This window comes from Coffea eugenioides, chromosome 3 (genome assembly GCF_003713205.1).
Source record: "Coffea eugenioides isolate CCC68of chromosome 3, Ceug_1.0, whole genome shotgun sequence".
NCBI lineage: Eukaryota > Viridiplantae > Streptophyta > Magnoliopsida > Gentianales > Rubiaceae > Coffea > Coffea eugenioides.
In genome coordinates this window covers 24,889,242-24,910,798 of record NC_040037.1, presented here as the reverse complement: position 1 = coordinate 24,910,798, position 21,557 = coordinate 24,889,242, and the positions used below count along the sequence as shown (strand labels likewise).

At 37.1% G+C, this 21,557-nt stretch overlaps 1 protein-coding gene across 1 annotated transcript; it reads right to left on the bottom strand.

The window, feature by feature from the left end:
* Positions 1 to 5,689: 5,689 nt before the first annotated feature.
* On the bottom strand, positions 5,690 to 17,824 carry LOC113765355 (gamma-secretase subunit APH1-like). The gene is made up of 6 exons (XM_027309500.1): positions 17,628 to 17,824; positions 17,346 to 17,513; positions 16,901 to 16,986; positions 15,018 to 15,143; positions 14,643 to 14,770; positions 5,690 to 6,151 (listed from the first exon to the last, which is right to left on the bottom strand). Exons 1-6 carry the CDS (start codon positions 17,738 to 17,740, stop codon positions 6,023 to 6,025), a joined length of 750 nt encoding a protein of 249 aa, XP_027165301.1. The 5' UTR covers positions 17,741 to 17,824; the 3' UTR covers positions 5,690 to 6,022.
* Between the last annotated feature and the right edge of the window lie 3,733 nt (positions 17,825 to 21,557).

Sequence of the window (21,557 nt, the reverse complement as noted above, 5' to 3'; positions counted from 1 at the left end):
TATTCACTATTTCTCGCTAAACGAGCCGCAGAAAAATTAAATAACACTAGGGCAAAATAATTATAAAATAAACTAAATTAAGAGTAAAAACATGAGTCCTCACACTTTTGATATCTTGTTCACGCATGTACTGGCAATTTGATTTACAAGTAACCTGTATCTGGACTTGAAATACTTGAAATGCTTGAAAACATGATATGCTGAGCTTACTTGTGACTTGATCTTGTCTAGGCGAATGTGCCTTTATGTGCACTTGACTTTCGTGAATTTAAAATAATTAATCCTGCGTGCAAACTTGCATGTTTATGTGCATGGTTGGGGACCGGCTGCATTCCTCTTTCAGAGGTTGAATTGTAGACCGGCTGGATTCCTCTTGCAGCGGTTGAACTAGGCCCTTGGACCCTTATCCGAGACGTCGGGTAAGTGAAAACTTGGATTACTTATGTGTATGCTTGAATGTAGGTCAATAACGGCTGAACTGAACCCTCGTTGAACCACTTGCTTTAGACCAGCGTTAGAGCGGTCAAGTAAGTTGGGCAACCTTGGGTAAAGGACAAGTTCCTAACCTGTTTACTCCTGACTGGAATTCATGACTTGAATTCTGATATTTCTGAATACGGAGCGTTAAGTGTCAACTAACATCTCCAATCATTAATTGCGTGAGCGTTGGATAACAGTCAACGACTCCACTCTTGAATACTTGAATATTTCGGGCTATAAGCCAGATCTTGAATATCTGAATATCTGGGGCTATAAGTCCAATCCAGGGCTATTTAGTCGAATCGAGCCGACAAAGGCTTGGTCAAGGAAATCGACGAACCTTGGATACTTCTTTGACGTTCGGGCCCGATAGGGGGATAATCGGTGGACGGAGATTGACGTTTAGTGGTGATCTATGGACATTATAATATCCTGGTTGACGGAGAGTCAACAGACCTCGGACAAGCTACTGTGGAACCTACGTGTTCTTTATCGTATACTTTTGTATGATCTATATGATTACCTGCTTTACTATACACTATGCCATGATCAATACGAGCATGACTAATTTCCTGATATCCTGTGAATGATATCATGCCTGCTAGTTTACTTGCCTGTTGTCGTGGAATCTCACTAGGTTTTTAACTCATTCCATGAATTTGTTTTCCTTACAGGGATGAGAACGTGAGAGTGGAAATTAGAAAAGGCCTAGATTTCATCTAAGTTTGTTAGTTGCTCACGTAAGCACTCCATAGATGTCTAGCTGGCTTGCTTGGTTTGATTTTTGCAAGTTTGACTCCTTGACTGTATTTATAAATTGTGTGGGTATTGGAGATCCATGAGTGTACACATTGAAGGTTGTAATTGATATCACTTTTATTATTGAGGTTATTATTTATAAATTTCATGATGCGTGACTGAGTCCTGACGAGAGTTAGGCAGGCGATTCGCCAAACCCTTGGATACGCCCTAGGGGAAGGTGGAGCTGTCACATTTATACAAATCCGACACCTATATTTGTACATGTATGCAACACGCATACCTAAGTCCATGCAACATAGATCACAATTGGACATATCGACTTTAGACATGTTTTGATATTTTTTTAATTTGAGGCTGACTTTCATCGATTTTGGACTTAGAGGTTTATGGTAGGTTGTCAAATTCCCAATGAGGGCTTCTCGCTGGACTCCTTTGTTTCATGTTTCAAAGGAGTTATCTTTGGCTCCCACCTGGTTCTCAGGACATGGATTACTAATTCATCTTCTTGATAAATAATGTCTATTCTCAATCGTCAGCCCTATAGGAAGACTAATGTTCGTTAATGCAGCAACTGCCTTGCTTACTTGACCTAGTGTTGCCACCGAGCATAGAGCTCAGTTTTCTTTATTCATTACCAGTACAATCTTGAGGGTTGAAAGCTCGGCAGTGGTTTTTCGCAAATATATATATATATATTGAGCCTGAACATTTTCCACATTAAGGGTCTGTTTGTTTGGGCGGAAAATGTTTTCTGGAAAACATTTTTCACATTTTCCGTTGTTTGGTTGTCAATTAATTTGGGAAAATGATTTCCGATGGAAAAGAACTTACACCGAGAGAAGGAAAATAACTTCCTTGTCTATCATTCTGAAGTTATTTTTCTTTCACACAGTTTTCACCGAAAGATGGAAAATCACAGCCTCACTCCACCTCCCATTGAGACAATTGAAGACCCACTCCACCACCCAGCTTCCCCCCTCCCCCCTGCCTCCCCTCTCTCTCACTCTCTCTCTCCCTCTCTATGGGATATCAAAACACCTATAATTATCTTTTCTTGGCCCCTAGCAATGCCAAACTTGAACAATATTTTGAAGAGTTAAGAACTCTGGTTTCCCAATATCAAGAAAACAGAGTAGTATTACTTTGCGTTCGGTCAACTTTGATTAGTTTTCATGAGGTACTGACTACATAGTGGCAGCGACTTCTGGTATCATGTACCTTTAATTTACTACCTTTATTTGCCATAGTTCACTTGATTAATGATTATATGCATGCAATCAATTAATAATTATATTAAATTTTCATAGATGGATCCCGGTAGTGATCATCAATTAAACTTTCAAATTTTCATAAAAGAGACTCTTCTCCCCTTAATGATTTTTTTAGAAAGGAAGATAAAAAGTCAATTAATTAGTATCATTAATAATTCCATTTAAGAATTCATGGTGTAATATGAATAAATATTTTATAAAAATGATAATATGATTATAATGGATAGAAACTAAAAATAACTTGCAATAAAATGAATGTTTTGAAAGTAGAAAACATTTGCAACATATCAACAAACATATCAGAAAATATTTTACTGACAAACCAAACACTGAAAATGATGAAAAAAGGAATTTGGAAAATATTTTCACTAAATAACCAAACACTGGAAAATTATGGGGAAGGAAGTGATTTTTCAGAAAAATGACTTCTATGGAAAATATTTTCCCAGTCCAACCAAACGGACCCTAATTGTTCTAGTTGCTGGCACCTCGGACGTTCCAATGAGTCTTCTTGTTGTTGACTTTGCAATTGAACTGATTGATGGTTCTAAGAACACTGTTGATTCTATTGTGCTCGAAGTGGTTGAAGTTGAACAAAATGGCTAGAGATCTTTCTCCTAAACGTGAAGCTGGTGCATCATTTGGAAAGTAAATATACATACAAAACAAATAGTCATGAATATTAACATGCTTTTCCTTATAAACAATTGATTCTTTCCGTACCACCTTATCAAATTATGTTGTGCTTCTTATGAATTTCTATAAAATGCGGAGAAAGTAATTAAGAAAATGTTGTTTCACTTTCTACTACTACCAAATACTCAAATTCACTTCTTTGCTACAAGTAGTAAAGGTGAATATCTGTTGTTGTGGTTGCTGATTTTGTCAAATGTAACCTTAATAACTTCTCCTATAGAAAGGGGGAGAACTGGATTGGATCATGAGGGAACTGAAGAGGAAGAATCCAAGTCCAGACTATAGTAGTGCACTGCTATATTAATAGAATTCTTTTTCAAGAAGTTCCTGGTAAAAATATAGGCAAAGCATTTTAAAACTTGACGTCCAGGAGCGAAGTAAAGTCCTTCTCACCAACGCAGCTAAACTTTGGTTGGTGAAATAGTAGAGGCATCAATAACCAAATTTTTTTTTTTCAAAAAAATAACCAAATCTTTCGATTAACAATCACCAACAATTAATTGCATTTGCATATATGCGTTTTTCTAATGCTACAAAGTCTTATGCCTACCTAATTATTGGGTGAACGGGGTGAGCAACAACCAACCTCGCCAAATCATAGAAATTGCTTTGAATCATCCACTAGTGCCAGTGTCAAACTATATGTAGGGAAGACATTCATATGGATATAAGCCAATTATACCTAGTATTAAAAATCAAAATAAAAAATCAAGGAGCTAAAACTAGTTTGAACATGGATAAATCCAAATATGAATTTTAGGTATCTTTTTGAAATCTTTTAGAAAAAGGTTAAAAAGTTGCCTGCAACTAGAAGAAGGTGGCCTGCAATTACACGAGTGACTTCCCCAGGTTGCATTCAATACATTAACTTTAAACCCTATATAATGGCAGGAATCGGTCATGCTAGATTACATAGTTACTTTTGAATCTGCCACGATTATCTTAAAATGTTTAAGGGAATATTATTATGGGTGATTGATTTAGGTTTTTCCTGTTAAATTGCACTTTCCCTTTGAAACGGTCAATGATATTTTCTTTTCGGTGGCAAATTGTGGGAGCAGTTTTTCTTGTTGAGAATAGATAAAAATATGTCACACGAGATGTCAACAAATTTGTTGATGACAATGAACTGCAAATCGAAGATGCTTTGTTTTGGGAAGTACTAAAGAACGAAAATGACAGGGCTAAATTTTTTATTCAAATCATCAAAGCTTTGTTCTCAGCTAAACTAGTGGAACAGTCTGGTGCAAAATTAGATCAAATCAGAAGAAACATTTGAGGCCTTCATCCTTCCCTGATGTTGTATTTTATTTTGTCGAGAATGTAAGGCAGCAAACACGTACATAATTTGCTATCAAATTTTAAAAATAAAAAATGTGGACATTCAATGGAAAATTTGATTTTCTAGAATGAACACTACAAATTGGAGCGAGAGGGATGGGTTGAGTGCTAAGGAGGAAACAAGTGCAAGTGAAAGATAACAAATTCAAAACCTCCCACTTGCGTTAAAAGATATATTTAAAAGTATTAAAAAAAAGCATTGCAAATTGGAGAGCCATTGTTTAAAGAAGTATTAGAGAAAAACACTGTAAAGGTCAAATTCAATCTTCAAATTATTAAAGACGACTTCCTTGAATTAGGGATTGCAATTGGCGTGATGCGCAAGGGAATTTTTCTACCATTCGCTCAAGGACAGGCTCGCCCCATTCTTGCATAAATAAATAAAATATAACAAATTATATATAGAATATGATTAATAATAGTATTAGTTATAATAATTAGACAGACACGACATTTAGACATAGAAGCGAAACAAGGAGTGTTTTAATGATTGTTTGTTATCATAAATTTTTTAAGCATTTTTCTACTGTATATTGACTCCCACTTGCGAATTATGACAGTTTCCTCAAATTTTATAATTGAAAAAGACAGTAATTTCTTATGTACTTTTTCACATTCTTTCCTTCCCTGATAATGCAATTTTATTCTTCCTTTGTAGCAGAAGTTTTAGCGGTGATGTTGCTGGTCTTGGTATTATTACCAGGTCAATGAGAAGGAGATGCACATTACTTATTAACCCCTGTGGGCACAAAGCGGGGTTGGAGTCGGGGAATTTTTACCATGGCCTCAAAACTACCTGTTGCCATCCCTACCTAAAATGTAAATGCCCCATTACCACCCTACTTCGAATGAAAAAGGGCCAAGAGGCGCCGGAGTAAAATTAGCTCAAATCAGCAGTAAACTGTCGAGGCCTCATCCTCCGACGTAATTGTATTTCATTTGGGGGGGAAAAATCCATAGCCAGCAAGCACGGACATTTACTATGAAAAGGATAATAATAAAAAATGAGGACATCATTGGCAAGAATGCCTCTCAAAAGCATCAGAACAGCAAACCGACATTTACTATCACAAGGCTAAGAATAAAAAATGAGGAAGTCATTGGTAAAAATGACTCGAAAAGCATCAGAACAACAAAAATGGATTCAAAGGTATAAAATGAACGTTTATAACATGGATTTTTGTCTACAATTTTCCTCCAGGGGGCTACATATAAAATACATGGCAGGAGTTAAATGGCAAAAGAGGAGACAATCAACCTTCTAACAGACAAGGCTGAACAGGAATTGCATGTAAAGGATAAGAAAGGGGGTGTTTTCAGGCTGGAGAGCATGATATGCACAAAATATCTCATGCACCAATTACATCATAATTTCAGTCTTAGAGAATAAACTATCGTCTTGATAAATTCAGATGATCACACCTCAAATATGCCCAGTACAAGAGCATAGGGTGAGGTAGCTACGAATGCCCCTATCTGTTCTGGCTGTCAGCCAATCTTTTCCAAACCATCTTTCCACAATGAAGCAAAGTGAAGAGAGCCATGCAGTAGAGCAAGGGAATGCCAATAATGCAACCCCCAGATGCAAGATTTACCAGCGTCTGCAACACAAATCACAATTAGCTAAAAGTAGGTAAAAACTCCCAGGTATAGCTCTTTTAAGGTGAGCCAATCTTCTCATTTTCAGGAGTTTGTTGATTTTGCAGTAATAATGAGTGTATGGGGGAGGGGTGTGGAGGAACAACTACTGTACAACTTTTTGGACATGGGTCAGAGAGAGAGAGAACGAGGAACATCTCTTTAAAGTAATTTTCTGAGAAAATGCCAACAAAGTGAAGTATGTCGTTTGTTTGATTTCACTAAATGCCCTTTGACAAATATAAAATGCAACAAGAAATTTCCAGGTTCCTTGTGAAGAGATAATTGATACCCAATATTACCACTTAACCTTATGGTTGGTTCCCTCAAAAAAACCTTACGGTTGGTTAAAGAAAGGGGTAGGGGCAGTGAAGAAAATCTCTACTTATCCAAATGATACACCAATAACCGCTGAATTTCACTTTAGCATGCTCATTCAGTTTGAATAAGGCCAATACACCTTTGTGGTTTTTAGCATCTCCTCAAAAAGAAGCAAAAATCTTTGCCAGTAGCACATACTCCTACTGCATATTATCAATCAAAAACCTCCACAATGCAGCCAAAACATTTTATAATCATTACAAGAGCAACTTTTTCGTTGGTTTACATATATTTATAAATTAAAGGAACCTATTTCACTATCTTGTAAACAGAATTCGTTACACAGCCAGAATACTGTATTCACAAATGTTTGTATTTTTTACCTTGTACAATTGATATTGTGTGAAACCAAAAGGTGATGATGTTACAATCTACTTCTAATTTCATTTAAAAAGATATAACACAGAACATGTGAATCTTTAGGTGATAGAACTAAGCAAGAAGTAATCTGTTTAAACCATGAAGTAACCCAAAGAACCATTGGAAGGAAAATTCTTTATATAGGGAAAATAAACTATTAAAGAAAAAACAAAGAAGAAGAGAATCTAGAAAGGTGTAAAGGTATATTGAGGAAAAGCTATAGAAAACTTTCATAAAAGTGAGGACAACCTTACACTTTGTGGACTCAGCTTATTTACTGAACCCTGTTTAGTAAACTTTTGCTCAACTAATTTCTATAGCATTAAGTGAGCTATTAGTCAAATTTGGATACCAAAACAACTCAGCGAATGTGAAGCAATGCGTAACTTTGATGCTTTATCCAAGAAAGTTAATTTTGCATGATAGGCTCCAAACAGGTGGCCTATCTGTAAAGCGAATCAGCATAATAACAAATGCTAGCAAACACAAGCCACCAACTAGTTTAAAGAGAATCAAGTAAAAGAACAAAGTTTAGAGAGCACACTTGAGTAATTGGTTACATTGCCCATAACTTAGATAAGCACAAAAATTTATATATATATATATATAAGAAATCTGTTCAGGTGATCAAGATTATTTACACACACACACACACAGAGACATACATATGTACAAACCTGTGTGTGTGTGTGTAAGTATGTATAAATAATCTTGATCACCTGAACAGAATTCTTAACTTCAGGCAAAATTTTGCATTGCGACAATTATAATGTGAAGATGGATAACTAAGTTGTTGAGCTATCTCCTCTTACCATGCATCTTACCTTCACTATGAGTTCTCTACCTTAGGCTTCTCGCTCTTCTAGCTCCCTTCTAGATCATTTGAAGACTCGAGTTTCGTAGGCCTGAAAAGTTGGGGTGTGCCGCCTAAGGGGATCAACCTAGCTGACAATACAGGAGAATGCTGTACCCACCAAGGATGAGTTTCTAATGATTATCCCTCGTACTGCAAATCCAAATGCACTTCCCTAAGATGTACTTCACTAAGCTGCCATAGCAATTCTCCACCATGCTCAGCTTTTTCATGGGTCTAAAGAAAGAATTAATGGGAAATCCAAATGCAGTTTCTGACTATCCACTCAGCTAAAAGCCGACATAATGTAAAATGTTCTTAAACATTTTACCAGTTCTGCAAGGAGGTAAGACCTTAAACCCATTTGAAGTGAGGCCAAGAGGTATTTTATCTCTTGGATTGACCCACATAAACTTCCAGTCTATTACAGACACACAAACATATATTTCTTCCTAGACAACCATAATCACAAGCACCTTTCAACAAGCGAACCAGAAACAACTGCATTAAAGAGGTGATTCAATGCATCACATAGCATCTTTAGCATTCAGTGAACTTGGGGTAACCAATCTGGAATAAGGAAGCAACTAAGAATGTGTCGCAAAATGGTTGGTTTTTTTACACCAAAAAGCAAGTTGTAAACTGTCAAAAAGCCAAAAAAGATGAAACTGGTGTATAATATGAACAACCCCACAAATACAGTTCGTATTTGGAAAACCCAGAAGATCTCATAAGAACACCACTAATTCACATATCATAAGTGACACGTGTCTATTCTAGCCAATCCTTTGTTCCTAAAAATTTGTGCTGTTACTTCATTCCCTTGGGTCAACAGACTAAATTCAGCATTGAAGGCCTTTCGAATACAGACCATCAGCCTACCATGGTGATCTTTTGTAGGTCACTCACCACTTAAGCTCCACAGTTTACGCATTTTAAAATGCGTTGAGCTCACCAGACATGATTACCTTTCTTCCTAGGCAATCCAGGGGGCCTGTCTTGGGACATTAACTTTCTTGTGTCAAAAGTCAATGTGAACTACTAACTGATGGACCCGGCAATCTCAAATGACTTATGATAAGTTTGTCAAAGAGTAAAACATTCCAGTTTAGTAAGTGGATATTTCCACACAATGAAATAGAGAAAAGTAAGGTAAGGAATGAAGGCATTACAAGTTATAATCAGAAAAACAGAAAGAAGGAACTCACAAGCATCCCTGCTACATATGTACAAACCTGTGTGTGTGTGTGTAAGTATGTATAAATAATCTTGATCACCTGAACAGAATTCTTAACTTCAGGCAAAATTTTGCATTGCGACAATTATAATGTGAAGATGGATAACTAAGTTGTTGAGCTATCTCCTCTTACCATGCATCTTACCTTCACTATGAGTTCTCTACCTTAGGCTTCTCGCTCTTCTAGCTCCCTTCTAGATCATTTGAAGACTCGAGTTTCGTAGGCCTGAAAAGTTGGGGTGTGCCGCCTAAGGGGATCAACCTAGCTGACAATACAGGAGAATGCTGTACCCACCAAGGATGAGTTTCTAATGATTATCCCTCGTACTGCAAATCCAAATGCACTTCCCTAAGATGTACTTCACTAAGCTGCCATAGCAATTCTCCACCATGCTCAGCTTTTTCATGGGTCTAAAGAAAGAATTAATGGGAAATCCAAATGCAGTTTCTGACTATCCACTCAGCTAAAAGCCGACATAATGTAAAATGTTCTTAAACATTTTACCAGTTCTGCAAGGAGGTAAGACCTTAAACCCATTTGAAGTGAGGCCAAGAGGTATTTTATCTCTTGGATTGACCCACATAAACTTCCAGTCTATTACAGACACACAAACATATATTTCTTCCTAGACAACCATAATCACAAGCACCTTTCAACAAGCGAACCAGAAACAACTGCATTAAAGAGGTGATTCAATGCATCACATAGCATCTTTAGCATTCAGTGAACTTGGGGTAACCAATCTGGAATAAGGAAGCAACTAAGAATGTGTCGCAAAATGGTTGGTTTTTTTACACCAAAAAGCAAGTTGTAAACTGTCAAAAAGCCAAAAAAGATGAAACTGGTGTATAATATGAACAACCCCACAAATACAGTTCGTATTTGGAAAACCCAGAAGATCTCATAAGAACACCACTAATTCACATATCATAAGTGACACGTGTCTATTCTAGCCAATCCTTTGTTCCTAAAAATTTGTGCTGTTACTTCATTCCCTTGGGTCAACAGACTAAATTCAGCATTGAAGGCCTTTCGAATACAGACCATCAGCCTACCATGGTGATCTTTTGTAGGTCACTCACCACTTAAGCTCCACAGTTTACGCATTTTAAAATGCGTTGAGCTCACCAGACATGATTACCTTTCTTCCTAGGCAATCCAGGGGGCCTGTCTTGGGACATTAACTTTCTTGTGTCAAAAGTCAATGTGAACTACTAACTGATGGACCCGGCAATCTCAAATGACTTATGATAAGTTTGTCAAAGAGTAAAACATTCCAGTTTAGTAAGTGGATATTTCCACACAATGAAATAGAGAAAAGTAAGGTAAGGAATGAAGGCATTACAAGTTATAATCAGAAAAACAGAAAGAAGGAACTCACAAGCATCCCTGCTACATATGTACAAACCTGTGTGTGTGTGTGTAAGTATGTATAAATAATCTTGATCACCTGAACAGAATTCTTAACTTCAGGCAAAATTTTGCATTGCGACAATTATAATGTGAAGATGGATAACTAAGTTGTTGAGCTATCTCCTCTTACCATGCATCTTACCTTCACTATGAGTTCTCTACCTTAGGCTTCTCGCTCTTCTAGCTCCCTTCTAGATCATTTGAAGACTCGAGTTTCGTAGGCCTGAAAAGTTGGGGTGTGCCGCCTAAGGGGATCAACCTAGCTGACAATACAGGAGAATGCTGTACCCACCAAGGATGAGTTTCTAATGATTATCCCTCGTACTGCAAATCCAAATGCACTTCCCTAAGATGTACTTCACTAAGCTGCCATAGCAATTCTCCACCATGCTCAGCTTTTTCATGGGTCTAAAGAAAGAATTAATGGGAAATCCAAATGCAGTTTCTGACTATCCACTCAGCTAAAAGCCGACATAATGTAAAATGTTCTTAAACATTTTACCAGTTCTGCAAGGAGGTAAGACCTTAAACCCATTTGAAGTGAGGCCAAGAGGTATTTTATCTCTTGGATTGACCCACATAAACTTCCAGTCTATTACAGACACACAAACATATATTTCTTCCTAGACAACCATAATCACAAGCACCTTTCAACAAGCGAACCAGAAACAACTGCATTAAAGAGGTGATTCAATGCATCACATAGCATCTTTAGCATTCAGTGAACTTGGGGTAACCAATCTGGAATAAGGAAGCAACTAAGAATGTGTCGCAAAATGGTTGGTTTTTTTACACCAAAAAGCAAGTTGTAAACTGTCAAAAAGCCAAAAAAGATGAAACTGGTGTATAATATGAACAACCCCACAAATACAGTTCGTATTTGGAAAACCCAGAAGATCTCATAAGAACACCACTAATTCACATATCATAAGTGACACGTGTCTATTCTAGCCAATCCTTTGTTCCTAAAAATTTGTGCTGTTACTTCATTCCCTTGGGTCAACAGACTAAATTCAGCATTGAAGGCCTTTCGAATACAGACCATCAGCCTACCATGGTGATCTTTTGTAGGTCACTCACCACTTAAGCTCCACAGTTTACGCATTTTAAAATGCGTTGAGCTCACCAGACATGATTACCTTTCTTCCTAGGCAATCCAGGGGGCCTGTCTTGGGACATTAACTTTCTTGTGTCAAAAGTCAATGTGAACTACTAACTGATGGACCCGGCAATCTCAAATGACTTATGATAAGTTTGTCAAAGAGTAAAACATTCCAGTTTAGTAAGTGGATATTTCCACACAATGAAATAGAGAAAAGTAAGGTAAGGAATGAAGGCATTACAAGTTATAATCAGAAAAACAGAAAGAAGGAACTCACAAGCATCCCTGCTACATATGTACAAACCTGTGTGTGTGTGTGTAAGTATGTATAAATAATCTTGATCACCTGAACAGAATTCTTAACTTCAGGCAAAATTTTGCATTGCGACAATTATAATGTGAAGATGGATAACTAAGTTGTTGAGCTATCTCCTCTTACCATGCATCTTACCTTCACTATGAGTTCTCTACCTTAGGCTTCTCGCTCTTCTAGCTCCCTTCTAGATCATTTGAAGACTCGAGTTTCGTAGGCCTGAAAAGTTGGGGTGTGCCGCCTAAGGGGATCAACCTAGCTGACAATACAGGAGAATGCTGTACCCACCAAGGATGAGTTTCTAATGATTATCCCTCGTACTGCAAATCCAAATGCACTTCCCTAAGATGTACTTCACTAAGCTGCCATAGCAATTCTCCACCATGCTCAGCTTTTTCATGGGTCTAAAGAAAGAATTAATGGGAAATCCAAATGCAGTTTCTGACTATCCACTCAGCTAAAAGCCGACATAATGTAAAATGTTCTTAAACATTTTACCAGTTCTGCAAGGAGGTAAGACCTTAAACCCATTTGAAGTGAGGCCAAGAGGTATTTTATCTCTTGGATTGACCCACATAAACTTCCAGTCTATTACAGACACACAAACATATATTTCTTCCTAGACAACCATAATCACAAGCACCTTTCAACAAGCGAACCAGAAACAACTGCATTAAAGAGGTGATTCAATGCATCACATAGCATCTTTAGCATTCAGTGAACTTGGGGTAACCAATCTGGAATAAGGAAGCAACTAAGAATGTGTCGCAAAATGGTTGGTTTTTTTACACCAAAAAGCAAGTTGTAAACTGTCAAAAAGCCAAAAAAGATGAAACTGGTGTATAATATGAACAACCCCACAAATACAGTTCGTATTTGGAAAACCCAGAAGATCTCATAAGAACACCACTAATTCACATATCATAAGTGACACGTGTCTATTCTAGCCAATCCTTTGTTCCTAAAAATTTGTGCTGTTACTTCATTCCCTTGGGTCAACAGACTAAATTCAGCATTGAAGGCCTTTCGAATACAGACCATCAGCCTACCATGGTGATCTTTTGTAGGTCACTCACCACTTAAGCTCCACAGTTTACGCATTTTAAAATGCGTTGAGCTCACCAGACATGATTACCTTTCTTCCTAGGCAATCCAGGGGGCCTGTCTTGGGACATTAACTTTCTTGTGTCAAAAGTCAATGTGAACTACTAACTGATGGACCCGGCAATCTCAAATGACTTATGATAAGTTTGTCAAAGAGTAAAACATTCCAGTTTAGTAAGTGGATATTTCCACACAATGAAATAGAGAAAAGTAAGGTAAGGAATGAAGGCATTACAAGTTATAATCAGAAAAACAGAAAGAAGGAACTCACAAGCATCCCTGCTACATATGTACAAACCTGTGTGTGTGTGTGTAAGTATGTATAAATAATCTTGATCACCTGAACAGAATTCTTAACTTCAGGCAAAATTTTGCATTGCGACAATTATAATGTGAAGATGGATAACTAAGTTGTTGAGCTATCTCCTCTTACCATGCATCTTACCTTCACTATGAGTTCTCTACCTTAGGCTTCTCGCTCTTCTAGCTCCCTTCTAGATCATTTGAAGACTCGAGTTTCGTAGGCCTGAAAAGTTGGGGTGTGCCGCCTAAGGGGATCAACCTAGCTGACAATACAGGAGAATGCTGTACCCACCAAGGATGAGTTTCTAATGATTATCCCTCGTACTGCAAATCCAAATGCACTTCCCTAAGATGTACTTCACTAAGCTGCCATAGCAATTCTCCACCATGCTCAGCTTTTTCATGGGTCTAAAGAAAGAATTAATGGGAAATCCAAATGCAGTTTCTGACTATCCACTCAGCTAAAAGCCGACATAATGTAAAATGTTCTTAAACATTTTACCAGTTCTGCAAGGAGGTAAGACCTTAAACCCATTTGAAGTGAGGCCAAGAGGTATTTTATCTCTTGGATTGACCCACATAAACTTCCAGTCTATTACAGACACACAAACATATATTTCTTCCTAGACAACCATAATCACAAGCACCTTTCAACAAGCGAACCAGAAACAACTGCATTAAAGAGGTGATTCAATGCATCACATAGCATCTTTAGCATTCAGTGAACTTGGGGTAACCAATCTGGAATAAGGAAGCAACTAAGAATGTGTCGCAAAATGGTTGGTTTTTTTACACCAAAAAGCAAGTTGTAAACTGTCAAAAAGCCAAAAAGCCAAAAAAGATGAAACTGGTGTATAATATGAACAACCCCACAAATACAGTTCGTATTTGGAAAACCCAGAAGATCTCATAAGAACACCACTAATTCACATATCATAAGTGACACGTGTTTATTCTAGCCAATCCTTTGTTCCTAAAAATTTGTGCTGTTACTTCATTTCCTTGGGTCAACAGAGTAAATTCAGCATTGAAGGCCTTTCGAATACAGACCATCAGCCTACCATGGTGATCTTTTGTAGGTCACTCACCACTTAAGCTCCACAGTTTACGCATTTTAAAATGCGTTGAGCTCACCAGACATGATTACCTTTCTTCCTAGGCAATCCAGGGGGCCTATCTTGGGACATTAACTTTCTTGTGTCAAAAGTCAATGTGAACTACTAACTGATGGACCCGGCAATCTCAAATGACTTATGATAATTTTATCAAAGAGTAAAACATTCCAGTTTAGTAAGTGGATATTTCCACACAATGAAATAGAGAAAAGTAAGGTAAGGAATGAAGGCATTACAAGTTATAACCAGAAAAACAGAAAGAAGGAACTCACAAGCATCCCTGCTACAAGATGAACAACAGGAACAATAAGCTGATCGACTCTATTCCCTTCCGCGTATCCATTGAAAGCAATGACCATTGAGAAGGTATGAATTGTGACAAATGCAAGAGCTATCATTGCTGCAATTTAGAAGCTCTATGAAATACACTGATACATCAAAAATCCCAACACTATGCAGACAATACCAAGCTACAGCTATCATTCTCTGTAAGTATTCTTTTATCTAAAACAAAGAAAATTATGTTGCACAATAGAAATCACATATTAAAAGGATTAATTTGTCGACAAGCTGCATGGTTGAAATACACAATTCAAGTCAGAATACCAGAAATAACTGTATACAAATGAATAGCCACATTTGCTTACAAGAAACGAGAAAAAAGGGCATCTGTGAGCACTTCTCCACATAAAAGGTTGCTGGACCAAATGCAGGTGTTAAAAGGCTGAGACAGAAGAAGACAGCATGAGCCACACCATGACCCATACCACCAGCTGCAAATTTAACCAGATCAGATGAACAACTAGAACTTTCAAGCATAAGCAGTCCCAAATTAAAGGCTAAGTGATAGGAGCAGTTCAACAAGAATTCAATCTAGATAAGCTGAAGTATACGTAACTTTGGAAACAAAAGTTTGTAAGGCCGATCAAAATGCAAAGCTCAGATTTGCAAATGTTGATATCAATGTTATCAGCAAGCATACATGATTAAACAACACTGTAATAAATAAAAAAGAGTTAAATTAAGTGAAACACTGTAATCCCATAGAAAGAAGCAAAGTAGACACCTGAAGCCATTCCACATTTATAATAGAGAAGCAAATATAAGTGCATGTTTTCATCTCTCCTTTTCACATCTCCTACTATCAAGTTGTTGATGCAGCACAAAAATGAAGTCTATAGAATGGATGCATTTGAGAATTTGTAGTTTGAGATTTTCTCAGGAGAGAGGATGACAAGATGGAAAAGAAACAAGAATAATTATAGGAAGCAGGGTCCATGTCTACAGTCTTAAGCTAACCAGACTCATCTATGGGAGTCCCTTGGACAAGGGTACTCTAGTGGAAAATGCAGTGTCTGCCAAGGGTACGGCAGGGCAAAGTGAAGAGTCAGAGTAACATGGGTCTTAAGTAGGGGAAGGACGACGAGTAGATGTGACAGTACCATAAATCTGAACCTTTCAAAGTAAATCCTTTCTACTTTCCCAAATGAATAAGGGAAGCATAGAGTGGTTGGCATGTATTTCCACTATCCCACTATTACGTAAAATCATAAAAACATTATAAGCATACACATTTTATTACAGACAAAAATGCAAGAGTTGCCAAAGTTTATACCAAGATCTCGAGGCTGTTCACCTAAGTACGAACAAAAATGCAGAGTTTCCCATTGGCATGTCAAGTGCTTCTAAAGCAATAAAAATTTTCAGAACATATAGAAGGTTCCCCAGTTTCTAGGTGAACATTCATAGAAGACACATACTACTGTCTACAACGAAAGTAACATGTCAAGCCTTGCAAACTGCTTATCACTGCAAGTGTTAGCTTACAGCACATGAAGATTGTGTATACGTACATGTGGAGCTTTATGGGGAAGTTCAAGAGAGAAACAAAGAGGATACTTGACTTGGGGTATCGGGACCTGATGCACACTAGGATTTCATCCAAATAAATATTCGGATTAACTGAATTTCAAGAGAAAATAAGTTGTTATATTTATCCTCTTTCAGTCAGAATGGCTTATACCCACGCGCATATATATTTCAAGATCTTGTAACCTTCATTAAGAGTAATATGACTAGAAGAAATACGCAACATTGAAGCCAACAGAATATCAGCCAGGGGTCTGTCACTAAGTCCAGCATTATGTTAAACCACCCCACTATTCGACTAGAAACAGAATCAAACTTTGATAACCATACAAAGGTCCAAGGCCATGATATCAACTAAAATATATCTTCATACGATACAGCATACCAGCTAAGATTAAAGAAGCCTGTGCGCCAAATATTCAAGCAAGTAATTATAGAAACAGTAAAATATGTCCATAGACTAAAAGAATTATAGACAATTCTATTCTTTGTGCTAATAATTTTGAAAAAATCACTTGTAAACTTTCTGCGCCCATACAAGTCTTCCCCTCTTTCCCACTCAATCTCTGTTTCCACCCCTTAGGGCCAGGTTATAACAAGGATAAATGCATGCAAACTCATTATCACTCTGCAACCCACAGAGACGAACAAGCAGCATTACCTAGGGCAATTTGCATCTTATCAGTCTGGAAAAGCCGAGGTTTAGAAACTCTGTCAGCAAAAGCATCCAATATATCTTCAAGCTTCCTAAAATTTTAGCCAATAAAAGAAAAGAAAAATCATAAATTTGACCCAAAACCAATTCTAAACAACATAATGGAACATAATCATTGCCTCAAGTCAGAAATAAAATTTAGGACGCCATTATAACCACATATCTTAATTAGCCCGAACTATTTTTACATCCAGATAAAGGAATTTTCTGATAATTAACAAGAACAGCAATCTCAAACAAAACTACAATAAGCAACAAACTTCAATTACACTACTTTTTACTCAATTTGAAGGAAAATGAAGCTTCATTTTAGGTACTTCTTTCTTCAATTGTCCAAAAGTAATCAGCAAAAAGGTTGCAGTAAATGGTTTCTGGGATAAAAACCACAGACTTGTAGATTCTCCAGAAGAGGACCCGAAGGCCTTCTTGAAAGACGACGGAGGACAATATGAGAATTGAATAGGGCAACCACGCAGAAGAGGAAGGCGTCGTTTTGAAGGGGAGAAACGCCCTCCAAACTCCCGCCAGAACAATCAAACTCATCAGCCATAGCAATGTACTGAAACAAAAAAATCCACAATCCAGAAATTCACCAAAATTAATAACGAAATCAAGCCCAAATACCCAAAAAAAAAAAAACGGAGAAGCAAATTTTACCAATAAAGAGGATTACCTGGAGAGGACGGTGAGTATTAAAAAGGGTTTCTGAGAGATTACAGCGACGAAGAGAGAAAGCGATGGGCCCAAGGCTAACAAGGCGTACCCAATTCCTGCAGCAACTGTCATTTTTTATCTTTTATGTTTTTCTGCTTCGGGGCTTCATGTCCTAACTAAAACACATATAATTGCAAGCTTCAATGAATCTTTTCTATTGCAATCTTACTTTCTTGTTTTTTTTCTCTCTGTCTCTCTTGCTCTATTCTATATCTTTCTTTTTTTTCTTTTTTTTGGAGAAAACAACCTATTTCTTTTTTCACATTTCGCAAAAATATTCTTTTCATCTCTCACCTTTAAAAAGAAACAAATTCGTCCCTAACATTTAAAAATTGAAAGTATTACATTCATGAACCCAATTTTCAATCTGAATCAAACTATCCAATAACCCATTAATAAATGTCGGGGATAGAATTGATAGATTACTCGATCAAATCCATCACATTCACATGACATTTATTGAACCAAAAAAGCAAAAAGTTTAAAAAATTATAACATAAAAGACCGTTCTTTATCTCGAAATAGTACGATTCTTTATGGGTAAAACTTTTCATGCACAGTTAATATATACATTTGTAAGTCTAGATGTATACCATACATACAAAGTTTGGTATTTAAATTTAAATTGAAATGATGTGACAAGTATCTGTAATGAACTCGACGGAAAGTTGACAAGATGATTCAGCTTAGCTTCCGAATCTACAACTGGTAAGAAGAACTTGGGACAGTAGAGAGAGAAAGAGAGAAAAGAAGAAAGAGAAAGAGAGTTTGAAGAAGTAAAAGAGAGATGAATTCATTCACAACAAACTTGTTTACAATTTGGAAATCGTTCTTACATTTATACAATTTGTTATCAGAAGATTCTAGATAAAAAAGATAGAGTTTTAGCAGAAATGCTGCTTAATAGAATTTGTAACAGAAATGCAACTAACTTCTTCCAACTATTAACTGCCTCCCCTTGACACATCTACCATGCAGTTACTTATTTGATCAATCATGATTTCGCACCATCATGATCATCATGATCATGACAACATTCCCCCCTTGAAACAATCTTAGTCACTAGGATTGAACTGAAAATCAAGAAACTAAGACTGAATGAAGGTGGCATCCTCCCAGGTGGAGTCAGCTGTAGTTAGGTTCACCCATTTTGACTAACACCTGGAGTACCTTATGTTTCTTTCGTACAACCTCTCTTGTCACTAATATGCTTTTAGGGGCAATTTTGACTTGACCATCATCTATTGTCAATGGTAGATCCTAAGTAGGCTTATGATCTTTTGTTGAGGGCTTAAGTAAAGACACATGGAAAACATGGTGAATATTTGATCCCTCTGGCAGCTCTAATTTATATAAGCAGCTCTGCCTATCCTCTACAAGATCTTATAAGGCCCATAGTATTTAGAGGACAACTTCGGATTTTTCCTTAAGGCCATTGAAGAATGCCCATATGGCTGCAATTTAAGATAAACTGAATCCCCAACAATGAAGCTTCTTTCAGTTCTCCCTTTGTCAGCAAACTGCTTCATTCGATTTTGTGCCTTTAGCAGGTTATCTCTAAGCATCTCATTCCACTTCACCCCGTCACCTAGCCATAAATCCACTACTGCAACTGGAGATTTCACAGCACCTATACCCAACTGTGATGGAGGATACCCATACAGTGCTTGAAAAGGGGTCATATGTAGAGTTGTGCAGTAGTTAGTGCTGTACCACTATTTTGCTGTAGCTAGCCGTTGTTTCCACTTGTGAGGATGTTGGAAACATAGACATCTAAGATATGTCTCAAGGCATCTATTCAACCTTTCAGTCTAACCACCCGTTTGTGGATGGTAGGCAATAGAAAATTGTAATTCAATGCCTAATTTGCTCATCAATTTCTGCCTGAGGATGCTTGTAAAGATTTTATCTCTGTCTGAGACAATGCTCAGTGGTAGACCATGTAATTTATGTACGTTTTCAAAGAATAAAGTGGCCACTATAGCTGCTATATATTTAGGAGTCAGTGCCATGTAATGCCCATATTTAGTGAATCTATCAATGACCACAAATATTCAATCATATCCAGCAGATTTAGGAAGTCATTCTACAAAATCCATAGAAATGTGTTGCCATGCCTATTCTAGAACTGGTAAAGGCTGCAACAATCTGCAACAATCTGAATATTTGCAGTTCTCAGACTTGTTCCTCTTACAGCAGTCACAATTTTGTACCCACTCCTCAATTTCTTTTTTCATGCTTGGCCAAAAGAAATATTCCTTCAACCTCTGAAAAGTGGCTAGGGTATTAGTGAGTCAAAAGGCATGACATTGAACTCATAGAGACCAATGTGTGTTTTGAAAGTTGTTTTGTGTATATTAGCAGCGTGCATCCTTACTTGATAATAGCCAGCTCTCAGGTCAATTTTGGAAAAGAATTTTGCTCGATATAGTTATCAAGCAGGTCATCAATCATAGGTATTGAAACTTGTCTTTGATGGTTAATTCATTTAACTGTCTATAATCTACACAAAATCTCCATGTCCCATATTTTTTCTTGACTAATAGGACAGGAGAGGCAAAAGGGTTATGCTTATTTGGATAATTCCACTACTCATCATTTTTTCACTTGTTGTTCAATCTCATTTTTCTGAACATGGGGGTGTCTATATAGGCCTAATTTGAAAGGTTTGGCATTGGGAATTAAAGGTATTTGGTGATCATAGGGTCTAGATGGGGGAAGGTTTTTGGGCTCTCCAAATACATATTTGTAGTCCTTAAGCAAAGTGTCTAAAGAGTGTTGAAAAGTATCATTTACCTGAGCTTTTAACAATCTAATGCCACATGATTTCTTCTAGATTCTGGTACTCCACTCACTCCCATCAGTGTTGCCTGCTAGAAATTTGAGTGTTGTTTCTACAATGTCACCCTGCAGCAGCACTCCATCCCCTTCCTGATCAAATACCATACTTGCCACGGAGAACATCTTGGGGCAATCTTTGCTCTGAAAAATGCCCACTGGTCTAACCAGATTTAGTCACATCTAAGTGAAAGCAAAAATGTACATTATTTTTGTTTGTTTTGAAAATTTAAAATGACACTTCGAGCATTCGTTTCGTTATCTATACAGATTTTATCTCCCATTTGAGCCTTTAAAAGAATAATTTCATTTCAAATAAAAGCCTTAATGATCATTACCCTACATTGGAAAATTTTCAAATATCGAAAGGGAATGGATTCTCAACGAGCAATTCGTTTACTTTGGTTGTCATGAGGCGTAAGAATGATACTTTGGCCATCGTTTCTACAACCTAAACACTGCTTATCCCTTGCATCCTCATTTGAGTTAAAATGGGTGGTTCTTTTCAAAGGCACTTATGATCGCACCCTACAATGGGGAAGGAGATTAGAGAATTCAGAAAAAGGGGAAGAAAAAGCATAAATGCTAAAATTAAATTGGAAAAATTTGATTCTACCATTATTATCTGGGCTTCAATTTTGACGGAAAAGACAAAGGAAGAGTTTTGTTCGACGAACCACTTATGGATGAACAAGAGTCTTCCTCAGTCAATTAATTCAGATACGTGCAAGAAATTTCGCATTAATGAAAGTTTCCTTTCAGGGTCAATATGAGGAATGGAACGAAAGTCAGGCCGTCTTCCCTTCCAATCAAATATTTTATCGCTAGTTATCCCTTTTGAACCTTCAGAATAAACTATTTCGTTTGGCAACCCCTGAGAATCGCAAACCCCACATTGGGGTAAATTGAGTTTTGAAAAAGAAGGAAAAAGAAAAACCCTAAACTGGGGCAAATTTAATTTTTAAAGGAAGGCCGAAAGAAAAGAAAATGAAATAAAAGAAAACCTCGGTGAATGAAACGACCAAAGGCCAGAAAAGAGAAGAAAGAAAAG

What these genes read in the sequence shown, in the direction of transcription:
- LOC113765355 (XM_027309500.1), bottom strand. Translation starts at nt 17,740, where the DNA reads ATGACAGTTGCTGCAGGAATTGGGTACGCCTTGTTAGCCTTGGGCCCA. An exon ending in ATACTCACCGTCCTCTCCAG is followed by an intron (nt 17,514 to 17,627) that starts GTAATCCTCTTT and finishes TTTTTGTTTCAG; the next exon opens with TACATTGCTATGGCTGATGA. An exon ending in GCCCTTTTTTCTCGTTTCTT is followed by an intron (nt 14,771 to 15,017) that starts GTAAGCAAATGT and finishes TCTAAATTGCAG; the next exon opens with CAATGATAGCTCTTGCATTT.